This window comes from Adiantum capillus-veneris, chromosome 14 (genome assembly GCF_014529385.1).
Source record: "Adiantum capillus-veneris isolate H3 chromosome 14, ASM1452938v2, whole genome shotgun sequence".
Classification (NCBI taxonomy): Eukaryota; Viridiplantae; Streptophyta; class Polypodiopsida; order Polypodiales; family Pteridaceae; genus Adiantum; species Adiantum capillus-veneris.
This window is the reverse complement of record NC_140944.1, coordinates 14,318,615-14,341,400: the sequence shown is the minus strand read 5'-3', so window position 1 is coordinate 14,341,400 and position 22,786 is coordinate 14,318,615. Positions and strand designations below refer to the sequence as shown.

Sequence of the window (22,786 nt, the reverse complement as noted above, 5' to 3'; positions counted from 1 at the left end):
TCTATAGAGCCGCTCGCAGGCTACGTTTTGATATAAAAACTTTTCCAATCCGATACCGTTTTTGAAAGTTATGGCCAACACAGTGAAATGCAGTTTTAGAATGGAAGAAGATTTGGGATCTCTGTGACACTGTGAACACTTCTGTGTGGTTAAAAGCACAGTTGGACCCTAAAACTGGCCTAGAGACATCCTACGCGTAGTATGTCAATATGCTCAGAATTTAACAAAATTTGGTCCAGAGACTCCCCTTAAGTTCAGCAACACAATGGTATGCTCAGATTTTAATTTGGACCTAAAAATGGCCTTGAGACATCCTACGCGTAGGATGTCTTTTTGCTCAGAATGACTTGAAATTTTCACCCCAGCTTCTGCTTGATGTGCTGATCATAGTGGTGTGTTCATAGGTTGGTTTGGAGTCCTAAATCAAGCTGGAGACATCCTATGCGTAGGATGTCTTTTTGCTCTGTTTCAGCTCAAACTTGCACTGTAGCTTCCCCTTGATGTGCTAAACTCACAGCTATTTTTACTTTTTGATTCTGACACCTATAGGTTGGTCAAATGATCAAGAACCTGTTCCAAAATCCTGATGTCTGTTCTGATGAATTCCGAAGTCAACTCAACTCCAAATTGGACCAAAATTGACTACGAGGCTTGCTTAAGGCTATATGACAGCATGGTATGGTCAAAGTAGAATTTTGGTCTCAAAATCATGCAGGAGACATCCTACACATAGGATGTCTTTTTGCTCAGAATGAACCCAAATTTGAACTACGTACTCTCCTTAAGGTGCTGATCACTCTGGTATGCTCAAAATTAAGTTTGGAGTGCAAAATCACACATATGACATCCTACGCGTAGGATGTCTTTTTGGCCTGTTTGACCCCAGACTTGTCCCACAGCTTCCCTTTGATGTCAGCAACCCAGTGGTATGCTTAGATTTTGGTTTGGATGTCAAAAGTCCCAATTTTTAGCTATTCTTGCCTTTTTCAGTCAAAAGTGCTAAAGTCCGCTTTAAACCCAATTTTCTCACCCAAATGAGTTGAAAACTCTCACATGCACTCAAAACATCATGTATAACATGCACATGAAGTCACCCTATGGTTTGGTCTCATAAATTATGCCTTGGGCACAATTTGGGTAGGATGTCTGGCAATTCTCGTCTTTTGGCTTTGATCTGTCAAAATTTGGTCAAATTTCCACTTTCCAGGTGAAAATAGGGTAAAACCTACCTTCTAAACACACTGGTAACCTCAGATTTTCAAAATTTCCACTAGATCACCCTGTAGACATACTACGCGTAGGATGTCTACTGCTGATTTTTTGAGACTGAAGTTTCCCTGATTCTTCCTTATGCTCTCAGCAAGTGCAAGTATGCTTCACAATTGCAAAAACATGCAAAAATCACTCAATTTAAGCCTTTTCTGAAATTTTGCGTTTTCTGACTCCTCCTTTTCGCTTTTGGTCAACAAAAAAAGGGAAAAACACCCAAGTCAATATGTTACTAGGGTAAAACCTACCCTCTGAACCCACTGGTGCAGTCAAAATTTTCAAATTTGGTCTCCAGAACCCCCTTGAGACATCCTACACGTAGGATGTCTATGTTTACAGATTTGCAGGTTTTCTTCACAGAACCCTTACAAATGGTCTTTTATATGCAGAACATCAGTCAGTCATACAAAAATATCCACAAAAGCTTGTTTAATGCATTTTTACCCTCAAAAGCACACTTTTCCGTGATTTCAAATGCAATCAAGCACTTTAGCAAATAATTCAATGATGAATAGCTCTAGATCAGAATCGAATCACTTACCTAAAGCTACTCCTACAAACCATATGGGGTTTTGCATCTATGAGTAGAAAAACGCTTCACTGCCACACATGGGCCTAATTCCTCTCCCTTTTGTTCTCCAGTCCTTTTAGTGCAAAAGAAAGATGGTACATACCGTATGTGTGTGGACTATCGAGCACTAAACCATATCACTATCAAAAACAAATTTCCCGTACCTCGGGTAGAAGATCTGTTTGATAAGCTATAAGGCTCTACCTACTTCAGTAGGATTGACCTTAAGAGTGGCTATCATCAAATAAGGATAGTGGATGAAGATATCTTAAAGACCGCGTTTCGCACAACGTTTGGTCTTTATGAATATCTAGTCATGCCTTTTGGCTTGACTAATGCACCAGCTACGTTCAATCGTTTGATGGAGAAAATTTTAATACCATATCGAAAATTCACTGGAGTGTTCTTTGACGATATCATCATCTACTCCAAGTCTTTGGAGGAACATAAGCAGCATCTCCAAGTGATTTTTCAAGCATTGAGGGAGAACAAGCTTTATCTCAACCAAAAGAAAAGCGAATTCTTCCTTCAAGAGATTCAATACTTAGGTCATATTATCTCTAAAGATGGTATCCAAATGGATCCATCAAAGTTAGAGGTAATAAAAGCATGGCCTAACCCAAGAAATCTACATGAGCTAAGAAGCTTTATTGGTATGTGTGCATACTATAGACGCTTCATAGCAAAATTCTCTCAAGTAGCAAGACCACTACACGGCTTAACTAAGAAGAACGTTAAGTTTGTATGGACTGCTAAGGAGCAAAATTCTTTTGAAAAACTCAAAGAGAAGCTTATTTCCCAACCAGTCCTCGTGCTTCCAGATCTCTCAAAGTCATTTGAGGTCCAATGTGATGCTTGTGGTGATTGCCTTGGAGTGGTTTTGCTTCAAGAAGGGCATGCCATAGCATATGAGAGCCGAACGCTCAATGGTGATGAACGAATCTTGGGCATTTATGAGAAAGAGCTTTTAGCTGTTCTACATGCCCTGGACACATGGAAGCACTACCTATTGGGGACTCCATTTATCCTACGAACCGACCACCAAAGTCTCAAGTATTTCATGACGCAAACCAAGATTTCCGACAAACAAATGAGGTGGGCAAATTTTCTTTCGCAATTTAATTTCCATATTGCTCACATAGCTGGTAAGCACAATCAAGTTGCCGATGCACTTTCACAACGACCAAAAGTTAATGCGGTGTCTATAGCTACTCACAATGATCTATCCTCTATGATAGATGAGTATGCTACTGACCCTGACTTTAGAGACATACTGTCAGCCCTTGCTTTGGGGAAGAAAGAGGAACCATTCACCTTGTAGGATGGTTATCTTCTCCACGGCAATAGGCTATGTGTTACTCATTCCCTTCGTGCGAAGGTTATGTATGAATCCCATGCTCCTCCATATGCAGGGCATAGAGGTATTCAACCTACTCTCCGAGGAGTAGAGACATATTTCTATTGGCCTACCATGAAAGTGGACATACAAGAGTATGTTTCAAAATGTGTCGTATGCCAAAAGACCAAGTATGATAGAGGGAAGCAACCTGGATTACTCCAGCCATTGCCTATTCCAAATTCACCATAGGAGAGTATATCCATGGATTTCATCTTTGGATTGCCCAAGTCTATCCATGGGAATACAGGAATATGGACAATAGTCGACAGGTTTAGCAAGCAAGCACATTTCATTCCTGTCAAAAAGACTATTAAGGCACACCAAATGGCAACTCTCTTCATATCTCAGATTTTCAAGCACCATGGATTACCCAAATCCATTGTGTCAGATAGAGATCCTAGAATGACCAGTAATTTCTGGAAAGGTCTCTTTGAAAATCTAGGAACAAGATTGAATTTCTCTTCTGCCTATCACCCACAAACAGATGGCCAAAGTGAGATAGCCAATCTTACGATACTCGATCTACTCAAAACTTATGTTACCGAAGTAGATCAACGCTCACAATGGGAAAAGTATTTACCGCTAGTAGAGTATGCCTACAATAATACTGTACATACTTCTACGGGGAAAGCACCTTTCGAGATCATAGAGGGAAGACCTAAAAGTCCCTTGCTACTGAAAGTACATGGGAAGATCTTCGCCCCCGATGAGTATAGCCGTGACCTACAAGAATCTTTTCAAAAGATTAGGGAGGCTATAGCCATCTCTCAACAAAGGCAAAAAGCTGCTGCTGATAAGCACAGAAGAGCCTTAATGTTCAAAGAAAATGATTGGGTCTTACTTAAGTTTCCTAAGGCTCGATTAAGTCAAACGACGGTCAAAAATCCTACGGGCCATCAAAAGTATTATGCTAAACTAGCAAAAAGATACTATGGTCCTTTCCAAATCTTAAAGCCTATCAATGAGACGACTTATCAACTCAAGTTGCCCAACCATTGGCTTATACACAATGCCTTTCATGTAAGCTTACTTAAGCCCTACAAAGGAGAGCCACCAATTGAACCAATTATTGAAGACCCTCCCGAAGTCGAAGACCAAGAAGAGGTGCTACAACCCGAAGCTGTCCTTCGGCATGAAGACAAGGTACTACGACATGGTAAGATAATCCGACGGTATCTTATTAAGTTCAAAAATTATCCTTTTGAAGATGCTAAATGGATGCAAGGAGTACAACTTAAGGATAGTATGAACCTTGTCAATGCTTACAATGCTACATTAGAGTAAGCAAATGTACAAATTTCTTTTAAATGACTCATGTTTTTGTCTTATATGACTAGTCCTCTTTTTAATTTTGCACAAATTTAACTAGTATGCATGCTTAGAATCATGTTTGTGATGACGACGTCTCTCAAACACCAAGTAGAATTTGTCACTCTACTTTGGGAGAATGAAATGGACTAAAGAGCAGACATGCTTGCGGCAGCTATGTCTCCCAAGCACCAAATGGATTAGTCATCCATCTTGGAAAGATGTCGTATGGTAAAAAGGGATCCTTTACTCGCTAAGTACGATTGACTAATGACTAAGACTTTATCTCTTCTATCTCATAGTCGAGAATGACTATGATTTCAAGAGAGAGGTAATGTCATAAAATCTAATATCTAACCATCCCAAATGATTTTCTCATATTAAATTGATCACTTAATGTGGGAGAATAAACGGGAACAAGTGTTAAGATATAGATATGTGCTTATAGATCTATCTCAACACGGGGCCAATGGTAAACGGGCCCAAAAGGGAGATGGTCTATCAAAGAGCAAGGCTAACCAATGGAGCATAAGACCTTAGGGTTAGCTTCATTGAAGACCTCCAATAAATGTGTGTAAAAGTCCTTTGGCCTTAGGTAAGCTAGGGTTGAGCTTCAGGTGGGAACCCGGCCCAAGCTCGAGGTGCTTGTCCTGCTTGAGGTGTTTGTCATGCTTGAGGTGCTTGATTAAGATGCTTGAGGTGCTTGACTGGCTCCATGCTTGAGGTGCTTGACTTGCTGCATGATTAAGGTACTTGAGGTGCCTTGAGAAGCTTGCCTGAGATGCTTGTGGGAACAACCCCTAGTTCAAGTACTTTGTCATGCTTGGTGAGTAAGGTGCTTGATCACCTAAAGTCAAAAGCATTCCTACAAGAGGGGGGGCGAGCCCTTTTCCTAGGGGCTAGAGAGAGAACACCCACTCACACACACAAGGGAAGCCCCAACTTGAAGAGGCAGCAAGGACACATGTCAGGCCCCTACCCATGTTACCTTCATGTGTTGCTTGAAGCCTATTGGCTAAGCTTCAAAGGGGTCCAATGATAAATTACATGAATTATCTAATTGTTTTAGCATTTATCTAGCCCTCTCTCTCAAAAAGGAAAGGGGGACACTTGTCTCAAGGCTACCCCTACTGCTTGTAATGCCTCCTGCTCATGATTGGCTAGGCCTGGGAGGGTCCAATGAGCTTCAAGCATGAGTACAAGGGGGGGTTGACCCAAGCTAGCTAGGGGCTTGCTTGAGGGGTACATGGGGGTTTGGTTCCAAGGTCCACCACTTGTCCAAGCTAACTCTATTGAAACATAGAGAGAAGCAAAGGTCCACCACTTGTCCAAGCTAGTCTCCATTGAAGCATGGAGAGAAGGATGATCCACCATTTGTCAAAGATAGGCTTCATTGAAACATGAAGAGAAGCAAGCTACACCATGTCTCCAAGATGATAGGATCCATTGAAATACCTTAAACCCACGATATTTTGTACATGTGGGGTTTAAATTCAAGGTCAACCACTTGTCCAAGTTATTATCCCTAGTAGCATGAGTGGTTTGGTCTCAAGATTCACCACTTTTCCACTCTATGTCATGATATTAAGAAGATCTGGGTGTTAAGGTCCACCACTTGTCCAACCTATAAGGCTATATCTTAAAGGGTATTCTTTCTCGCAACCTGGAGTGACTATGATAGGTTTTACATGGGGGTTTCGTTCCAAGGTCCACTCACCCACACACACTCACAATCACTCTCATTGTGTGCTATGCAAAGTGCAAGAGCTCCCTCTCCAAGCAAGTAGAGGTTGAGAGCCTACACCAACACTCTTGGGTATGGAATGCAAATCCAACCAAGAACCATGCTTCAATGCTTGAGCTTGTCATCTTCTTCTTCTTCATTACTATGCTATTATGTATGCTAGCAACAAGAGTATGATAAGTGAGGAAATAGTTCTTTCTCCTATGAAATGTTTCTTCTTCCTCTTCCCTACCCTCATTCCCTGCTAGCTCTCTCCACCTTCGAAGGTGTTTGAGGTCTTGGGATTGAGGCTTGGGACAATTAAAGCTTTCTTCAAGTTCATGTTATGCTATGATTGTGATGCATGAAGCTTTCCATCTTCATTGCATCACCTAGGTCACAAGGAACACAAAGAATGTATTGTAACAAGTCTCTCTTAATGGGAGAAATCATAATACAAATGCCTATTGGAGGGGGGACCGACTCCACATAAATCCGGTCCTCAACTGTTGTCATGTTCTCTAAATTCTCTCTCTTGCAAAAGTATTGTTCATGCCAAGTTAACTAATTGCTATGATTATGTTGCTATCTTCAATTATGTCTACCCGCTATGCTCACAAAGTTATTTCTCGAAAGTATTCTCATTAATTTCCGCTATCCTCAAGTTGAATAGGCTAATTCCGTTACAAGAGAGATGGGTAGATTGTCCCTTCTTTTGAAAATTCGCTCGCGTGATTCTTAAAAAGCGCTCGCCAAAAATTGCTCGCCCAGAAATCGCGGTCCTTCAACATCCATGAATAAGGCAGGCCACCAAATTCTTGCAACAAGAAATGCTTTGGCTATTTTGTTAGAAAATATCCGCCTACTTGTCGATTGCTCTAGAATCAACCATCTCCGGACACAATACCAAGGCCTCAAGAACCTTCGAAGGTGGAGAGAGGTAGCGGGGAATGAGGGTAGGGAAGAGGAAGAAGAATCATTCATAGGAGAAAGATTTAGTTCCTCACTTATCATCACTCTTCTTGCTTAGCATAGCATACTAGCATAGTACTGAAGATGGAAAAGATGGCAAGCTTAAGCATTGCAGCATGGCTCTTGGTTGGATTTGCATTCCATAGCCAAGAGTGTTGGTGTAGGGTCTCAACTTCTCAACAAGCTTGGAGAAGGAGATGGAATTCTTGCACTTTCACCAAGTGAGAATGTGTGAAAAATGAGTGTGTGAGAGGGTGTATACCTCCAAGCACATCCCTTTCTTGCTTTAGTTGACCCCTCCTTGTAGCTCAAGCTTGAAGCTCATTGGATCCCTCTTTAGCCCAACCAATAGGATTCAAGCACACCATGTGGCTAATCATAGGGACAACCTAACATGTGTCCATGTGCCCCTTGAGAAAGGGGGTTCCCTTTGGGTGAGTGGGAGGTTAAGTCAAAGATTCCCCTAACTTTGGGGCTTTCCCCTCCTTTGTGGGGTCTCTTTTTGACTCAAGCTCCTCAAGAACCCTCCCCCCCCCCCCCCCCCCCCCCCCCCAAATGCACGGGAAGCTTCTCAAGCACCTTACTTATCAAGCATGATAAGCACCTCAAGCACCTTACTCATCAAGCATGACAAGCACCTCAAGCACCTTAGTCATAGCAAGCACGACAAGCACCTCAAGCTTGGGCCGGGTTCCCACCTCAAGCATAGACCTATCTTGCCTAAGGTCTAAGTACTTTTAACACTAACCTTTGGATGTTATAAGGGGAGATGGCAAGATTGGTTACTTTCTTCCAATTCCCAATTTTGCTTGCACATATGCTGGTCAACCTTTCACCATCCATTCCAATTATCAAGTACTCCCACACACCTAGACTATGATAAAAAACAAGAGAACAAATTGACAAGGGAAGAGTGTAAGAGTGTGTAAGATATGTAGACATAATCATGGAGTACATAGAGAAACACAACATAGGATAAGAGCGAGTAAAGGGAAAAATTTGAGCACCTACACAAGAAAGGCCTAAAGATTGCAGTCCCAAACTCCATGGCACCTCTTGTGGAGTTTGGTATTTGATATTTTATTTATTCATATTGGTGCCAAAAATTGGAGGCCCCTCTTTTACACTATAGTCCTACTTTAGTTATGAGTGCTATACACTACTTATTGCATGACCCTCTTAGGGTGAGTCCTCACTATCCTATTCACAAAGCAGCCATAGTGTCTTATTAATAAAAGATCTCAAATACTGTGTTAGAATGAAATGACTCAGAAAATTATTATTTGTCGGCACCTCCTCGTCAACTCCCAGAGTTCCAATCTAAAAACCATCATGCACTCATTGATAGTAAAATTCAAATAGACAGCACGTAATTAACCATTGAGCAAGCTATCCCAATCGTAGTTAATCACATGCAATAGGAGGGTGCCCAATCTCATAACATCCCTCCCACCAAGGATAGTAACTGTCCTCAAGTGCTCACTAAAGAATCAAGTGGACCGTGAGTGATGGAAAGTGTAGAGAAGGTCTGGGAAGTGGCGATTTTTTTTTTCAAGCATCCATTTGGCATTTTCTTGAGGGTGTCGTTTGAAGGTCAAAAGATAGAGTTTATAAACCATGCCAGTGTGTGTGGTGGTGGTCTTGTGATCAACTGTTTGTGTAGGGATTAGTTGTTCTTCTTGGTCCACAAGTAAAGATGGATCCTAATAAATGTGATATTTGGTAGGGGTCCTTTGAAAGGTCTTAAAAGACTAATGTGGAAAGCATTGTGAATGTGCGAATGTAAAGGTAGGTCTAAACAAAATGAAATATCATTGATCACAATAAATTTTTTGAAAGGATCTTAAAAACAAGGAACAAGTTTAACAAAAACATTTGTATCAACACTTTTAATCCTTTGTTTTTCAATGCGAAGCATAACATAATCATCTTCTTTGAATTGGTGTGTTGTCCAGTGCTTGTTAGCATGCTTAGTGTAAAGTTTTTTTGAGTGTTCAATGAAAGAATGCACACTTGCATAAATATCATGAAAATTAGCAGTAAAATCATCAATGGCAGGTACAATATAAACTTTATATTAATCAAAAGAAAAGTGAATTTTTCTTACAAAAGATTCAGTATTCAGGTCACATTATCGCTCGAGATGGCATCCAAATGGATCCATCGAAGTTAGAGGTAATAAAAGGATGGCCTAATCCAAGGAATCTGCATGAACTAAGAAGCTTTATAGGTATGTGTGCATACTATAGATGCTTCATAGAAAAGTTCTCAAAAATTGCGAGACCATTACATGACCTAACAAAGAAAAACGTTAGGTATATATGGTCCACCAAGGAGATTTTTTTTTTCAAAAAGCTTAAACAAAAGCTTATCTCTCAACCTGTGCTTACACTACTAGATCTCTCAAATCGATTTGAGGTCCAATGTGACGCATGTGGTGATTGCCTTGGAGCTGTTTTGCTACAAGGGGGCATGCCATAGCCTACGAAAGTCGAAGGCTTGATCCTATTGAGCAAGCTCTAGGGATATATGGGAAGGAACTCTTAGCAGTTCTACATGCTCTAGACTCGTGGAAGCACTATTTATTTGGGAGTCCATTCATTCTACGAGAACGGATCACCAAAACTTTAAGTACTTTATGATGCAGACCAAGATCTCCAACAAACAAATGAGGTAGACAAATTTCCTTTTGCAATTTCATTTTCATATTGCTCACATTGCTTGGTAAGCATAATCAAGTGGCCGATGTACTCTCAAGATGACCAAGAGTGAATGTGGTATCCATAGCAACTCACAATGATCTATCTTCTATGATAGATGCGTATGCTATCGATCCTGATTTTAGAGATATGATTTCAGCCCTTGCACTAGGGAAGAATGAAGAACCGTTTACCCTACAAGATGGTTATCTTCTCTATGGCAATAGACTATGCGTTACTAATTCACTACGTGAGAAAGTAATGTATGAATCTCATGATCCTCCTTATGCGGGCCATAGAGGGATTCAGTCTACCCTCCATGAAAGCAAACATACAAGAGTATGTTTCAAAATGTGTGGTATGCCAAAAGACAAAGTTTGATAGAGGGAAGCAACCTGGATTGCTTCAACCTTTGCCAATCCCAAATTCACCATGGGAGAGCATATCCATGGATTTTATGTTTGGATTGCCCAATATCCATGGGAATGTAGGAATATGGACGATAGTAGACATGTTTTAAAAACAAGCACATTTCATACCTGCCAAAAAGACTATCAAGGCCCATCAAATAGCAACCCTTTTTATATCACAAATCTTCAAGTACCATGGCTTGCCAATCTCTATAGTGTCGGAGAGAGATCTTAATTGACCAGTAATTTCTGGAAGGGTCTCTTTGAGAATTTAGGTACAAGGCTAAACTTCTCTTTGGCCTATCATCCCCAAACGGATGGCCAAAGTGAAATAGCTAACCTAGCAATTCTTGATCTACTAAAAGCTTATGTCATAGAAGTAGATCAAAAGTCCCAATGGGAGAATTACTTACCTTTAGTGGAGTATGCTTACAATAACACTGTACATACTTCCACGGGAAAAGCACATTTGAAGTAATAGAGGGAAGATAAAAAAGTCCCTTGCTACTCAAGGTACATGGGAAGATCTTCGCTGCAGATGAGTATAGCCGAGACCTGCAAGAATCTTTTTGAAAGATTAAGGATGCTATATCCATCTCTCGGCAAAGGCAAAAGGTTGTTGTTGATAAGCACAGAAGAGCCCTATCCTTTAAAGAAGACAATTGGGTCTTGCTTAAGTTTCCCAAGGCTCGATTAAGGCATACGACGGGCAAGAATCCTACGGGACACCAAAAGTACTATGCTAAGTTAGCAAAAAGGTACTATGGTCCCTTTCAGATTCTTAGGCCAATCACTGAGATGACCTATCAACTCAAGTTTCCCAACCATTGGCTCATGCACAATGCCTTCCATGTGAGCCTACTAGAGCCTTACAAAGGAGAGCCACCTCAAGAAGCAACCATTGAAGACCCACCGGAGATCGAGGACCAAGAAGAAGTGCTGCAGCTCGAGTCCATTCTCGACACGAAGACAATGTATTACGAGGCGGTAAGACTATCCAACGATATCTTATCAAGTTTAAAAATTATCCTTTCAAAGATTCTAGATGGATGCAAGGCATACAATTAAAGAATAACATAAACCTTATCCATGCTTACAATGCTTCCTTAGAGTAAGCAAATGTAAGTATGTATAAATGAGAAAAAATTTTGTCTTAAAAGACTCTCTTTTTCTTTATTGTGCACAAATGTTAATAAGTATGCATGCTTAGGATCATGTTTGTAGAGAGGAAGTCTCCCGAACACCAAGTAGAGTTTGTCACTCTTATATGGAAGATTGATACGGACTAATGTGCAAACATGCTTGCGGAAGCTAAGGCTCTCAAGCACCAAATGGACTAGTCATCCATTCTGGAATGGTGTCATAGGGTAAAATAGGGATCCTCTACCCGCTAGCGAACGGACTAATGACTAGGCTTTATCTTCTTTACCTCAAAGTCGAGGACCACAATGATTTCAAGAGAGAGGTAATGCCTTGAAAACTAATATCTAATTCTCCCGAATGATTTTCTCATGTTAAACTGGTTATCTAATATGGGGAAGTACCAGGGGAGTAAAAGCTAGAATGTTGGTAAGGTTGCCAGAACGGTCTTTGCAGGGATCCAAAGGAGGGAAAATAGGGATCCAAAGGGAGATAGTCTGCAAAAGACTAAGACTTCCATAGGTTAAAGTTCCTAAATATAATTCAATTGTCCAATGGCAAAAGTAAGGAAAAAATGGATGGTCATGGGAAGACTAAAACGTCTTGTCACATCCCTAGGAAGGAGGGGGAGAGCCCTTATGGTAGGGGATGAGAGATAAATACACAAACACACTCCCAAGCTCTCCCCAAAGGGAAGAATGGCCACATGGTAGGCTCTTAGGCCAATTGCCCCCAATTTTCCCTCAAATCCAATTGGATGGCCATAGAGATGGACCAATGAGAATTAGGCTAGAGTAAAATTAGTCTAATCAATTTAAAAATGCTTGATAAAAGAAACAATAGATATTAAGCTCCTAGAAGACTACTGGACAATCTACCAAGGGGTCCAATGAGCATCCAACAACCCAATGACTTGCCTGATTCCTATTGGCCAAAAGACTAAAAGGCCCAATGAGAGTTTAAATGAGTTATTTAATTACCTAAAGCTCTCACAAAAGGGGAAAGGGAGACACATGTCACAAGGCTATCAATTATGCTTCTAATTTGTGATTGACTAAGCTTTACAAGAGCCAATGGGAGGCCATCATGAGTAATTAGCAAGAGGGGTCGACCAAGAAGAGAGAGAGGGCTGCATTTTTGTCTAACACAATGCTACACACACACACACACACACACACACACACACACACACACACACACACACACACACACACACACACAACTCATGTGTGCAAGAAGAACTCCATCTCCTTCTCCAAGCATTGAGAAGTAGAGGCCTACACCAACAACTCTTGGCTATGGAATGAAAATCCAACCAAGAGCCAAGATTCAATGGCATGCTCATCTTCTCTACCATGCTAATTACTAAGCTAAGCTATGCTAGTAGAGTGATTATGTGAGGAGAATACTTCTTTCTCGTAAGATACATCTTCTTTCCCTGCTAGCTCTAACCATTTTTGAAGGTGTGTGAGGTATTGGGACTGAGGCTAGGGATACTAGGTGTGTTTTTCAAGCATAATTTGGTGCATGAAGCTTCCATCTTCATCGCACCAACGAGTTTTGTCAAGGAACACAAGAATTGTATTGTACAAAAGTCTCCTTTGATGGGAGAAGCTATAATACAAAGCCTTTATAGAGGGGGGAGCCGCTCCATGTAAATCCGGTCCTCAACTGTTGTCAATTGTTCTATTTCTCTCTCTTTTCAAGTATTGTCAATGCCAAATTAGCTAGGTGTAAGTTCCTATGTTGCTTTCTCAAATTAAGTACTCTCTCTATGCTTATTAGGAACTTGTTCTTAATGAAATACTCACTATGTTTTCAATTTCCGCTACACACAAGTTACTAGTGCATTAAATGTTACATATGGGTATCCATTCGAATACGAACCCGAGATTTCATGGTGGTTTTATCATTACGTAAGTTGAAAGAGAGCAATTTGATTGAATCTAGGAAAGATTTTGGATAATAGAAGTGGATGTACCAAAACTTATTAGGGAGAATCAATCGATATTCCCACTTGATTATTATGATTGAGAAACGGAAAGTTAAGTTTTTCTTTGAGTTGCATTCAAAGGGAAAGTGAATGCTTAGGTTGGTTTTATGACATTGATTTATCCCATCGTAGATATGTTTTGATTTTTTTGTTGACAGCAATAAGTGATGCTGCCCACAAGCGGACCACCATTTGCAAATGGAGGTGAAAAAGAGCTCCTCCCCTCTCCACTGCACACAACCCGACCAGTGTTTCATTTTGAAGAAAGCATTCCATGCGTTCCAGCAAGTGTATGTCTATGTCCCCACCCCCTACGGAGATAGTGACGTTGACTTCCATCACTTTGCTGGCTGGTTTTGACAGTTTTCCCTTTCCTCGCTCTACTTTACTACGTTTGGCTCGAATTGAAACAGTGCATTTCTCTGGTTCCGCTCTGGCTTGAGCTTCAAATTTTAACCCGGCCATGACTTGGACGCACAAATAGGCATTGGGACCATCGAACACACAATTTTCCCTCAAATCCTATTGGATGGCCATAGAGGTGGACCAATGAGAATTAGACTAGAGTAAAATTAGTCTAATCAATTTAAAAATGCTTGATAAAAGAAACAATAGAAATTAAGCTCCCTAGAAGACTACTGGACAGTGTATTAAGGGGTCCAATGAGCATTGAACAACCCAATGGCTTTCCTGATTCCTATTGGGCAAAAGACTAAAAGGTCCAATGAGAGTTTAAATGTATTATTTAATTACTTAAAGCTCTTACAAAAGGGGGAAGGGGGAAACATGTCACAAGGCTATCAATTATGCTTCTAATTTGTGATTGGCTAAGCTTTACAGGAGCCAAAGGGAGGCCAACATGAGTAATTAGCAAGAGGGGTCGACCAAGAAGAGAGAGAGGGCTGCATTTTTGTCTAACACAATGCTACACACACACACACACACACAACTCATGTGTGCAAGAAGAACTCCATCTCCTTCTCCAAGCATTAAGAACTAGAGGCCTACACCAGCAACTCTTGGCTATGGAATGCAAATCCAACCAAGAGCCAAGATTCAATGGCATGCTCATCTCCTCTACCATGCTAATTACTAAGCTAATCTATGCTATTAGAGTGATTATGTGAGGAGAATACTTCTTTCACCTAAGATACATCTTCTTCCTCTCAATCATCATCATTCCCTGCTAGCTCTCACCATTTTTGAAGGTGTGTGAGTTCTTGGGACTAAGGCTAGGGACACTAGGTGTGTTTTTCAAGCATAATTTGGTGCATGAAGCTTCCATCTTCACTGCACCAACGAGTTTTGTCAAGGAACACATGATTTGTATTGTACAAAAGTCTCCTTTGATGGGAGAAGCTATAATACAAAGCCTTTATAGAGGGGGGAGCGGCTCCATGTAAATTCGGTCCTCAACTGTTGTCAATTGTTCTATTTCTCTCTCTTTTCAAGTATTGCCAATGCCAATTGTCAATTGCTATGTTGCTTTCTCAAATTAAGTACTCTCTCTATGCTTATTAGGAACTTGTTCTTAATGAAATACTCACTATGTTATCAATTTCCGCTACACACAAGTTACTAGTGCATTAAATGTTACATATGGGTATCCATTCGAATACGAACCCGAGATTTCATGGTGGTTTTATCATTACGTAAGTTGAGAGAGAGCAATTTGATTGAATCTAGGAAAGATTTTGGATAATAGAAGTGGATGTACCAAAACTTATTAAGGGAGAATCAATCGATATTCCCACTTGATTATTATGATTGAGAAACGGAAAGTTAAGTTTTTCTTCGAGATGCATTTAAAGGGAAAGTGAATGCTTAGGTTGGTTTTATGACATTGATTTATCCCATCGTAGATACGCTTTGATTTTTTTGTTGACAGCAATAAGTGATGCTGCCCACAAGCGGACCACCATTTGCAAATGGAGGTGAAAAAGAGCTCCTCCCTTCTTCACCGCACACAACCCGACTAGTGTTTCATTTTGAAGAAAGCATTCCATGCGTTCCAGCAAGCGTATGTCTATGTCCCCACCCCCTACGAAGATAGTGACGTTGACTGCCATCACTTTCCTGGCTGGTTTTGACAGTTTTCCCTTTCCTCGCTCTACTTTACTACGTTTGGCTCGAATTGAAACAATGCATTTCTCTGGTTCCGCTCTGGTTTGAGCTTCACATTTTAAACGGACCATGACCTGGACGCACAAACAGGCATTGGGACCATCACACACACAACATGGCAACCACACAGTGTATAAATAAAAACGAGCAGCTCTTGCCAGCATTACACATGTCGATCCCACGTGCTGCGATCCGTCCGGCTCCACCCTCCTAGCTCGTGCCCCCTGTCGTGCCACATCCTCATATGTTTCTTTTTGTTCTTCATTTCTTCCTAAATCACAAGGCATCTCCTCAGATTCCCGCTAATTCCATGTGCTTGCAAAATTAGAGGGACATAGGCCTAGGTCGATTAGAAAGAAGAGACCTGTCTCACCCTTATTAATTAACCTTGTGATTTTCCTCAATTTTTGCAGGTAAGTACTTGTCTAGAAGGTGTACGTGTACCTAATGCATGGCGTTGCCACTTTGGAGCAGAGGTCACTTAAATACACACGCGCTCAGTGGCTCACCATAACGTGAGCTAAAACCAGCACAGCAAGGTCTGCCAGAGAGAGAGAGAGAGAGAGAGAGAGGAAGACTAGCTGATTTTGAGAGAAGAATCACCATGGCTGCTGCGATGGAGCCTGACGTGCAGATGGGTCCCCCGGTCACAACAGTTGTGCCGCTTGAGCCTGGGCAGGAGCAAGGCTCTCTGCAAGTGTTTGGTCAAGCTGTCCCCGGCTCGGGCAGCCCTAGTGTTGCCGTTGGAGCTTGTAAGCTTCAACTTCCCTTGATGGTTGCTACACACACACACCTTTTTTTTGGGGGGGTACACACGCGCACACACACACACACACACACTCTCTCTCTCTCTCTCTGTTTCTTATTTAATGGCAAGGAGCTGGTTAGGATGATTGATTCCGTTGTTGCGCACAGGTCCCTACTCGCAAAGGGTCTACATGATGCTCGAGGAGCGAATGCTCGCCTTTGTCGTCACATGTATAGATGAAGAGGAGATGCCCACATGGTAAGATTTAATTATCAGTCAAGCGCCATTTATGTGCCTCTGTGTTGTATGTGAGAAATGGAAGAGATGGTACTAGCTGGAAATGAGAACCAACCCGCTTACATTGCATTATTGTTGTAGGCTGACCGAGATAAAGAAAGATCCGGAGCTACCAGCTTTGAGAGATGGCGACGAGTATATTTTTGGAGCTGATGATATTAATGAGCATGTCAATGAGCGATACCGGAAAGAATCAGCCCCCTTCATTGTTCCGGAAGAGCTGAGGGGTGTGTGTGAAAACCTGTCAGTAACATTAATCCTACTTTCTCAGCTTACAATATCATGTAGAAGAGAATTTTGTAATGGAGTTAGGCTAGTGACATGCTAGCTCGATTGAGGTGTCCATTTATAGGAAACGTCGGTCGGCGGGGGCCGCCGACAAGCTGGTACTAATTACATCATTTAATGGCTGAATTTCCATGCTTTTTACTACAGTATATCAGCCCTTGTGGAGACCTTCGAGCAATGGATGACGAGCAAGAGTAAGGAAGGGCCAGGGCGCAAGGAATATGAGGAGGCTGTTGCAAACCTCGACAAGCATTTGAAAGAAAATGTATGCATGTGAAATTCTTTTGCAACAAGTTTTGTCCCTTAATGATGTCAATTATAATGTAAGCTCTTTGTTCTAATTAACTTGATTTACAGGGGCCCTACATGTATGGAAGATTTCATACGGATGCCGATTTCAAGCTTGCACCTCTGCTCCATCACGCACGTGTGACACTCCTCCGTGTCATGGACTTTGAGCTGCCGAAGAGCTTCAAGGCTGTGAATGAATACCTACAGGTGAGTGGAGAATTAATTTTCATTAGCTGAAATTTGTGTCCGGGAAATTATGTGCAGATATAATAGAAAGGGCAAAAAATCACATTTTCATAGAGATGGAAAAATTATTTGGAGTTTGACTTGCTTTTATGTGTGGACTTTGTTTGCTCTTTTTACAGCTTGCGGAAGGTCGTGCTAGCTTTCAAAAGTACGATCGCCCCGAGGAGGAAATCGTGAGCATCTGGTCGAAGAAGTTTGGCTTATCGGCACAATCTGGATAGAGACGGATATATTTCCTCACAACCAATGAAATACCACATTTTGATCAATAACTTGGTTGCCTCGCTTGATCGTGTATATACTCGGGCATCGAGAGATGACATATGGTTTATGTAAAATCTCATCTACGAGCGATTATGGCTTGGTTTTTGGGGTGCGGATCGTAAAGGCTCTAGTGTTTGGTTGGTTGTCTTAGCTTTGGAAACAAGGAAATGGTGGTTTTAGGTGGATAGTTTCATATTGTAGTTAGTTCTAAAATACTAAAATCTTTAAATCTTGAGGTTGAAATAACCCAACACCTTTTGTGTACCTCCCTCTCTCTCTCTCTCTCTCTCTCTCTCTCTCTCTTTTTCTCTCTCACACACACACACACACTTTACAATTGTAATGAAAAGACTCCTTGTGGTAGGCTATCTTAAATTCTTTAAAATTTCTCAAGCTTGCTCTCTAATTTGGTTTCTTGCATGTTGCCGGTAGTGTACTGTCGGTTTCTTGCATGGCTTGTCACTCGGAGGTTAATGTTGTACCGAGCCACAAGGAAAGAGTGCGTCTTGTTGATGGATCTGTAGGTGATTTATCTTTGCTTTGCACTTAGGGATGCTAGCTCCAAATGTGCTGTACCACATGAATTTCTGAATAAAGCATCTTCCATTTCATTATCTACAAAAATTCATAAGAGTTAACGTTTACAATAAATACGAGTGTATTTTTTTGTGGATTTCAAGGGGTGGCTTGTTACTCGGAGGTTAATGTTTTACCGGGCCGCAAGAAAGTACCATGTCTTGTTGGTATACTTGTAGGTGTTTATCTTTGCTCCGCACTTGGGGATGCTTGCAAGGGGTGGCGTGGTTAATGTTGTACCGGGCCACAAGAAAGTAACATGTCTTGTTCATCTTTGTTTCGCACTTGGGGATGCTTAGCTCCAAAAGAGTGCCACATGAATTTTAGAATAAAGGGTCTTTCATTTTGTTATCTTCAAAAATTCATGGCATTACATTTACAAAAGGGGAAAGGATATTTTTCTACATTCTCTTTGCTCTGCACTCGGGGATGCTAGCTCCAACAACGTTGTACCACATGAATTTAAGAATAAAAGACTTTTATTTTATTATCTTCGAAATTCATTGAATTATATTTACAATAGGGGAAAGGGTATTTTTTCCTCTTGAACAATTTTGTAAGATTGAGGTGATTACATAATCGACTGAAGAAGATGGAGCACAAGGAAAGGGCTTATAAAGTGCGTCTCCCATAATGCAAGCAACTCATTGGTGACACAGCGGTCTCCCATAATGCAAGCAACTCATTGGTGACACGGCGGTCGCCAATGGGTTGCTTTCATTATTGGGCTCCATTGGTTGCTAATGACTCACTTGCATTTTTGGAGCTCGTGGTAGTGTTGTACAAACTCGATACCATGCCACATAGCCACCATGCAAGCATCGTCGAGTCGAGAAGGCTTCGGCCAAGCAATAGTGGGTATATTTTGACTGTTGAGACGGAAATATTTTGTTGGTTTACGGATGTTGTGGAAGGTATTGTTTGCACGGGATGCAATGGATTCTACTACTATGGGCCATTCATCGTGCCATTCTGGCAACCGAGGTAGTGGCATATGAGATGAGGGGAGTGGCTCGCAAGAAGCGGTTCTCTTGAAGGATGTTGAGTTGGTAAGGCATCTATCAGTTCAATACTCATTTTGCCAAGGTGAATCTTGTGATCGGACACCTAGGTGGTGTTCATTGACTTACGACCTTTGACACGAAAGGGATTGGTCCATTGCTTATTAAAACCAGTTTAATTCAGAGTATAAAAAACATCTAAACTACCAATGCAAGCTACATTTAACTATGTGCTAATAATAAGTGTGAATATGCATTTATATCTTTTACCCTCATTTACAACACGCATTTGAAGGCTTGCACATCCTTGGCTTTTGATCCGCTCCCACCGTAGAAGCGTTTGTACTTTCGAGGCCAATGTTGCTACCATTTTGACAAGGAATGTCTTGAGTTGTATGCATTGACTAATTCTAGAGTTACATTTCACTTTTCATGGTTAGTTTATTTTATATTCATTATTGAGAGCACCACGTTTGGGATAAATTCCATTCAATTTTAAGCACCACTTCTTAAGGTTAGAAGGAAGCACTATTGCCTCGCATTTAGATGAGTATTAATATTATTTTTTAACCAAATGCAAGCTTAATTTTTTTTTCAATATACAAGACTCTTGTTATGCTTTCTACTTGGATCATGGAAACATTTTAGTACCTTTAGCAATTTCACCCTCTTGGTAGTACTCTAAACTTCAATAATGTGCTTGTAGCTTGGTTTTGGTAAACATTATATAGAATTTGTTGAACAAGGCAAGAAAAATAGGGCTCTCTATTGATAGAGGTAGAAAGCAATTCAAGGAAAAGCTCCATTAGAGAATGAAGTCCCATGGCAATTGCAATAAGTCAGAAGCATAAGCATGTGGATGGGAAGAAAGAGGACAAGGATGAGTTAGTCGAAGAGGTGACTTGAACCACCAATAAAATTCAAGGAAAAGCGCCATTAGAGAATGAAGTCCCATGGCAATTGCAATAAGTCAGAAGCATAAGCATGTGGATGGGAAGAAAGAGGACAAGGATGAGTTAAAGTCGAAGAGGTGACTTGAACCACCAATAAAGATGGCCATATCCTATTTGCTTCTTCATTATCTGGAAGATTCTTGATGAACAAAAATGGCTCAATTTATTTTACTTTGTATGTTATACGGTGTACGAATAATAGCTTTAAACGGACGTATGACTCCTATCTTTATTCGGTCGTATTATACAATGCACATCAACAAAAACACCATCTCGTATAATTTCTTAGAAATTTGATCAAAATCTATTTTGGTTGAAATATATATTTTGATCGAAATATAGTCCTTTATATACGTAAAAACTGACTCTTTCTCATTCTGTTTGAGCTCTCTTCTTTTTTATCTCATTTTTAGGTGAGCTTTAAAACATTAAAAAAAAATATCAAAAAAATTTATTAATCAATTATCAATTTAAGTAAAAAGGTAGACCTTAGGGTAAAAAATTAAATAAGTTAGATATAGTTTAAATAATTTTTTAAGCCTATGGAGTTTTTTAAAATTCACATGCTTTGTGTGAAGTATATGTCACACTCAGAGGTAAATTAAGTAGAGTAGTTAGTGATTGCTTGCTTTGTGTAGAGAACTTGAACCTGATTTAGAATAGTTAAAGCTAGCAGTTACTTGTTTTGTGTTTAACTATGTTTACACCTAGAAGTAACTTAAGCTATATGGTTAAAGCTAATAGTTACTTGCTAACACTCACACTTGGAGGTAATTTATGTAGAATATTTAAGATATCTTGCTTTGTAGTTTAGTCACATTGGGAAGTTATTGAGATAGATTAAGTGATTTTTTATAGTGATTCAGGTATAGAGTGACAATTCACACTTGAAAAAAATAAATCCGTATTTAGAATTTAAAAGATTGAAAATCTATGTTTTTTTAAAACGATACCAAATATAGTAATGTAAATGGTATGAGAGTTCGATTTTAGATGTCTATTTAGTAAATAGTGTTGTTTTGCGTTTGCAGATCTTAAAAAGATAGTGAAAGGATATGAGTGGAGCTATGTAGAGGAATTAGTTAGTGGAAAGACTATATCAAAGTTGAGGTGTAAGACTTGCGGCCATCATTTTAGCGTAAATGCACATAGGATAAAAGAACAGACTTGCGGCCATCATTTTAGCGTAAATGCACATAGGATAAAAGAACATGTGTTCAATTTTTTTGAAAACGTGAGAGCTTGCAAAACCCCTCCCTAGAGTTATTGAAGAAAAATTTCCTAAGTGGGTGCTTAGTGCAAAGAGAATAGTACATCTTGAGGGAAAAAAAAGGGTGGTCCCAAAATGATGGATTTCTCTATGGCTAGGGACGTGGAGATGACACTCAAGAATGATCAAAACCTCCATCGACCCCTGTTTATAATTAAGGAGGGTTTTATTCATCGTTTTTTGGGGCTTGTAGCTCTAATTCCACCGTAAGCTCTACTAACATAAACCAAAGCGAAGCATGGCCTGGAGGAGAACCTGCATCACATCAAGTGGTTCTACTTTGTATCACACATTTGATAAACAATGGCTTTCTGAACTCCATCTTAAGATTTAAGATATAAAAAGAGCTCTTTATTGTTTGGGAGAGTTAATTTAGATCATGCAATGGCTCCACCAAAAGATCAGATACGTAAAGTTTTGAGTTGCCGACTGAATCGTTTGGACCAGTATTGCCTATCTCTACTTCGATTACAGAACCATATCTTGTCTCATACCATGCCAACTTTCTTTCCAGCTCTGCTATATGAGCGTGTAGCATGGCTGGGTCTCTCCTTGACTTGCCAGATCCACGCCTTGGGTTGCGAGCTGCTCAATGATTGTTGTTTTCTTGGGAAAATATTTATAACCACTTTTGCGAGGAGGGTCTTCTTGATTGGCCTCTTGGGCATGAATCTTCTCCGTTGGGTGTCCCTTTGTTGACACCTCATGTAGTGGGATGATCATTTCAATCTACTTTGAGCCGCAATACATAATACTAATAGTTTTGTTGCAAAAAGTAGATTGCCACTTGACTATTATTTGGTGGCGATATGTATACTTGGATAAATATTGACATGATATTTTTCACGAGTATAGTATATTGCAAATTTGAAACCTTTAAAGGAGAAAGATTCCTTAGTATTTTTACTAACTTGAAACAATGTTTTGCATACAAAATGATTTGGACATAGCTGCCTGTATTGCCGCTCGATTACCCAAAATTGGATCTTGTATATTTATGCATATTTTCATGTTCCTCTTATAGAAAGTGGTTTTCTACTTATGATGTGTGTGCGTACAATTTGGAAATGACTTTGTGACATCATTGGAATTTGGTGCAAGAGAGATGCATCTAAGTCTTGTTAGTGGTTCTCTTTTTCTCACCAATGTGAAGCCTTGTGTGCCAAATCTCACCAATGGACTTAATTTTATTGGCTAGACTTTGGATGATTGTGCTATCATACATGCTTTTGGAATGGCCAGTG

The 22,786-nt window shown here is 40.3% G+C and overlaps 1 protein-coding gene across 1 annotated transcript; it reads left to right on the top strand.

Annotated features, from left to right (window-relative positions):
• Window positions 1-16,108: 16,108 nt before the first annotated feature.
• LOC147441934 (putative glutathione S-transferase DHAR1, cytosolic) lies at window positions 16,109-18,006 on the top strand. The gene is made up of 6 exons (XM_086529544.1): window positions 16,109-16,360; window positions 16,524-16,614; window positions 16,735-16,896; window positions 17,089-17,206; window positions 17,299-17,439; window positions 17,598-18,006. Exons 1-6 carry the CDS (start codon window positions 16,213-16,215, stop codon window positions 17,697-17,699), a joined length of 762 nt encoding a protein of 253 aa, XP_086385670.1. The 5' UTR covers window positions 16,109-16,212; the 3' UTR covers window positions 17,700-18,006.
• The last annotated feature ends 4,780 nt before the right edge of the window (window positions 18,007-22,786 follow it).

Excerpts from the sequence above, each read along its gene's own strand:
- LOC147441934 (XM_086529544.1), top strand. The coding sequence starts at position 16,213 with ATGGCTGCTGCGATGGAGCCTGACGTGCAGATGGGTCCCCCGGTCACA. Across the intron at positions 16,361-16,523 it reads TAGTGTTGCCGTTGGAGCTT|GTCCCTACTCGCAAAGGGTC; the intron begins GTAAGCTTCAAC and ends TGTTGCGCACAG. Across the intron at positions 17,207-17,298 it reads ACAAGCATTTGAAAGAAAAT|GGGCCCTACATGTATGGAAG; the intron begins GTATGCATGTGA and ends CTTGATTTACAG.